At 57.4% G+C, this 4,979-nt stretch overlaps 1 protein-coding gene across 1 annotated transcript; it reads left to right on the forward strand.

The window, feature by feature from the left end:
- Positions 1-2,886, forward strand: LOC131582233 (PHD finger protein 7-like). Its single transcript, XM_058845190.1, is given in 12 exon segments — positions 1-103; positions 414-497; positions 568-657; positions 1,007-1,098; positions 1,184-1,285; positions 1,565-1,689; positions 1,766-1,939; positions 1,941-1,982; positions 1,984-2,121; positions 2,336-2,449; positions 2,596-2,730; positions 2,874-2,886. Coding segments are annotated over 12 exon segments (1,212 nt in total).
- Positions 2,887-4,979: the final 2,093 nt, after the last annotated feature.

Here is a 4,979-nt window from a genome sequence, read left to right on the forward strand (position 1 = left end):
ATGCCTGAACAGCACCTTTCTGCCAACAGTGCCACCCTCGATGGCAGCCCTAGAGCCTGGGATTGGACCCTGCACTTGCTGCAGGAGTCTCTGTCCTGGTTCCGTGCTGACCAAAGGCTTGGAACCATCTCAGAACCTCGGTTCCCAAGGGGGTGGACTCAAGTGGTTGCTGGGCATGTGAGGCCATGGCTGCCTCAATCTTGGGAGCAAGATGCTGATGTCAGAGGAGTGGCCATTGTGACACGTGTGACCAAAGCCCCAAAAGGGAAGGCTGGGCTCAGGCCGTGTGTCAGTGCGACCTGGCAACGGGAGGAGAAGGTAAGGCAAGGAAGCAGCTGCCCAGAGACCAGAGGGGCCCCACACCTCGGGGCTCTGGGCCTGTGCTGCAGGCTCACCTGCCTCTCCCTTCCCAGAATCAGCACAGGAACATCCAGAGGAGACGGCGGTGTTCCTCAAGGCGACGACGGGAGCAGAAGGCGGACAGGAGCAGGGCTCACGCAGGGCTGTAGCACCCTCATAGCTCTGGGCCTGTTCTGCAAACTCCCATCACTCTTCTTTCTCCCACAGAGAGAGAGGACCAGCACCTGGCGGAGACAGCGGCGTTCCTGGACAGGGACTCAGCGCTGACAGCCGCCATGTGCGACAGGGAGCAGGAGGGCACTGATGGCAGGGAGCCAGGTGAGGGCAAAGCAGCCCCTCCCACAGCCTGGCCCAGGGGCTGTCGGGGTGGCCAGCGTGGGGCTCAGAGCAGAGGCCCGAGCAGGCAGGAGCTGCTCAGCCAGGCCGGGGCTGGGAGCCTCCTTCCTCCTCAAGTGGGGCCCAGCTGGGCCAGGGGGCAGCTGGTGGGAGCCCCGTGCCCGCAATGGCCGCTGCTCTCCAAGGCCTCCAGCCCTGCCCATCAGCCAGGCACGCAGGCAGGGACAGAGCAGCCCTTGGGGCCGATGCTGCCGGCTGAGAGCCCCACAGAGCTGCTCACGCCCGCTGCCATTGGCTCTGTCCCCTGCAGCATGCCTGCTGTGTCGCCATGCAGAGGCTGACCCGGACACCTGCGGCGAAAAACGGGAGAAATACGGGCTCTATGCCCACGTGTTCTGCCTGGTGAGTGGCTCCGGGCACTCCCTCCAGCATTGCAATGGGCAGTCCCTGCCACCCTGTCCTCATCAGCTCTTCTCCCTTTCTGCAGTATTTTGCCACACTGCTTTTTCAGCAAGCCAAGAAACGTGTTGGACTCCTGGGTTTTCTGCCTCAAGATATCCAACTTGCAGTCAGGCGGGCGGCACAGAAGGTGAGAGCCTGGCAAAAGAGCAGGGACATTTGTGCCAGGAGTAGCTGGCCAGAGCTTATCCCAGACCCCCAGCAAGAAAGGCCGGCCATCCAGCCAGCTGTGGGACAAAGTCTGGCTCCCAGGAGCTCCGTGGAGTCTCTGGCACAGGAGCTTCCCTCACCAGCTGACTCTGTGGGCTGAGAGCCAGCAGCAGCCACATCCAGAGCCCTGCCCGGAGCTCTGGGGCTGCCTGGGGAGGCCCCCAGGCTGCCGCTGATGGGGCTGCCTGGCTCATTCCAGCACTGCTGCGTCTGTGGCCAGAGCGGGGCCACCATCATGTGCTGCAGGGAAGGCTGCGACAGATGGTTCCACCTGCCCTGTGCCAAGGAGGGCTGCTGTGTTACACAGTACATTGTTCCATTCAGGTAGCTCCTCTCCCCTTCTGGCCACCCCCGGGGAAGGACCAAGTCTTTCTCATTATGCCCGTCCTTTTGTCCCCAGGTCCTTCTGCCCTGAGCACCGTCCAGAGCAGGACGTGCAGGTGACTCCAGAGCCGGGCACCGAATGCCCCATCTGCATGGAGCCAGTGGAGGATAGAAAGACCTTCAACACCATAGTGTGCCCGGCATGCAAAAGAGCCTGGTTCCACAGGGACTGCCTCCAGGTGGGAGCCATGCCCTCAGGCCTGGGACACAGCAGGTGCTCAGCAGCACCAGGGCCTGGCTCACACTGCTTCTCTTTGCCCTGCAGGGACAGGCCATGTGTGCTGGTCTTTTGTACTTCTGCTGCCCCCTCTGCAGAGACCGTGAGACATTTCTTGTCGAAACCTTCTTTCTGGGGATCCGAACTCCCACCAGGTTGGTGTCCTTCAGTGTGACTCACAAGACAGGGGGTGTAAGTGCCATACTGTGCCAGGCCCTGCCCCAGTAGTCCAAGCCAGCCCCATCCAGGGAGTCTGGATTTCTGCCTCTCAGGGGACTTGGAAAAGCATTGGAGGAAGAGCAGGGTCACCCTGTTACATCCATGGGGTCAGGGCAGCAGAAACACATCAGCTTTTCCTTTCTCCATCAGACTGCCAACATGGGAGGACAACAACGCCTTCGCGGACCTGAGAGAGAGGCACAGCAGGTGCAATGCCAGGGAATGCCTTTACCCAGGAGGCAGGGAGGAGGCAGAGGAAGAGGGGTGAGTTGGGAAGCTGCACCCGGGGCCCTGCAGGGAACCTGTGTCTCGGGAAGGGCTCAAAGTAGAAGGAGCCAGAGGAGCTCAGCCATACAATCCCGTGCTGGGACACTTTGTCTTCAGAGCCATCAACCCCTTTGTTTCCCCAGGCCCTGGGAGCTGCTCCTGTGCTCCTCCTGTGCTGCTGAGGGCACCCACAGGCGCTGCTCTGGCCTGACAGTGAGGAGAACCCACTGGGAGTGTGACAGCTGTGCTGGTCTTGGCACGGGTATGAGACAAAGCAGGCGGGTGTCCCTGGGCTGGGGGCAGTGCCCAGGCTGGGCACAGCAAAGCCCATGGGCTCCTGGAGGGCTGGGGGCAGTGCTCTGGTCGGGCATGGCCTGCTCCAGGCCTGACAGGCCTCTGACATTCCTGTTTGGCCTTACAGCCCCCAGGGATGAGGCAGAGCTCAATGGCCCCAGCCTGATCAGACAGTCAGGACCGGAGCCTGCTCATGGCCTTTCAGAATCTGAGGCCATCAGGCCAAGCTCCAGCAGCGCAGTGCCATCGGGTCTGGCTCCCCAGTCTCCACCTCCAGGGACCAGCAGCCACAGAAGCCTCCGGCATCCAGCTTCTTCCTTGGCAGACACCGGCAGCCCACGCACACCAAGGGCAAGATCCAGCAGCTGGACGGGCCCTGAGGACAGGGTCCATTCCAGGCGTGCTGGGCCTGACCGCAGGCGAAGGCGCTCTCACCAGCAAAGGCGGGCCTCAGATGGAGCCGTCCGGTCGCGGAGTCGCCATGACAGGGGCAGCAGGAGAACATCAAGGGCAGAGAGGCCCAGGCAAAGGGAGACACCGTCACGGGCTTCCCGCAGACACAGCCGCTCCAGGCAGCAAGCTGATGCCCAGAGTCCACCTGCCCGGTCGAGGAGTTGCCGAGACAGGAGATGCAGGAGAACATCGAGGGCAGAGAGGCCCAGGCGAAGGGAGACATCCTCAGGGACGTCCCCCAGACGCAGCCGCTCCTGCCCACAACGTCGGGCCTCAAATCAACCTGTCCAATCCGGGAGTCACCAGGACAGGAGCAGGAGGACAGCAGCAAGTGCTGAGAGGCCCAGGCGCAGGGGGACACCGTCGGGGACGTCGCGCTGGAGCAACCGCTCCCGCCAGCCACGTCGGGCCTCAACTCGGACCTCTATCAGCAGCATGTAGTGTCATCTTTTCTTTCTAGTCCTTCCGTTTGCTGCTGTAAGTGAAGGTGAGAAGGGTCAATACAGGGACCTCGAGATCTGCAGGTCTGTGGGAAAACCCAGATTAGCTCTTGGCATTTCTATGATTCTTGGTTTCTGCTATCCTGTATTGTTAAGGGAAAAGCCACTTAAGGACATAGCTAATTAGAAAGGACACTCATTGCTGCCTTTAGACAGATACTTCCCCACTGCTTACCCTTGAAAGTGAACCAGTCCTTAATGGCTTGGATACATTTAGGGAGACATGAAGAGCAAGGTGGCTCCTGGGGAAGCTGTCTTTAAAAAGGACTTGTGCTGAGTTGCTATCCTTAAACAATCTCATTTCAGTAAAGCCTTCCTTCAGTAAAGTGGAAGAAGAAAGAAGACAGTGAGACACTGCCTCAAGTGTCTGGAGAAATCGATTGCGACACTGCTGCTGATTTTAAAGACTTGCTTGGACCTTCAAAGGTCAAACCAGAAAAGACAATGGAAATAGCGTTTGACAAAGAGGATGCGCAGGACTCTGCCCCAGACGAACGTCTGGGACCTTTGCCTGAAAACAACAGAACTCAGGAGTCCAGTGCTTTCAAGTTTTCCTTCTTTGGAGACACAGAGGAGTTGGGCATCAAAGAAGGTAACAGCAGAACCCTCCTAACGGAGCCATTTGTAAGGAACCGCTTCTGGCAGGCACTGTAGAGCAATATGGTGTAAAGAAGGTCATAATCCAGAGGCTGATCAGCGGCAGAAGTCAGTACTTCTGCTGAAGCATTTTGATTTTCATTTCTACTTGCCAAGGTTGTGGGAGATTAATGAGAGGTAACTGCTACTTGCATCTCAGGAATTTTGAAAGGCACGCCTTGAGAAGGCATTGGGATTTTTGCAGAGTGGTGAAAAAGCTTGTTGTCGTGCCCTAAACTTCTCAAACAGGGAAAAAGGTGGCACAGCAGTCATACCAAGTTACATGGAACCCAACAGGATTTGAAGGAAAATGGGTGTTAAGGTAGAGGGAGGAGCAAAATCCTGGAGTTGACCCCAAGCTCCATGAACATTCTGTTAGTTACCGAGTTCTACTCCTGGACCTTCAGGAAAGTGAAACTGAATGACACTGAAGGATTATTGGGGTGTTCTAAGCTCAGATAAAATAAGGCCTTATGAAATTAAGATGAAGGAATATTTAATCAAGTCACAGTCAGGTAGGAATGAAAGGAAACCATGCCAAGTTATCCAAAATATTAAGAAACAACAACACAAAGCAACAAGCCCCCCACACTTGTGCTAAATTGAGGAGCTATTCACTGTCTTCTGGATGTGATGATAAATGT

Source organism: Poecile atricapillus, chromosome 9, assembly GCF_030490865.1.
Source record: "Poecile atricapillus isolate bPoeAtr1 chromosome 9, bPoeAtr1.hap1, whole genome shotgun sequence".
NCBI lineage: Eukaryota > Metazoa > Chordata > Aves > Passeriformes > Paridae > Poecile > Poecile atricapillus.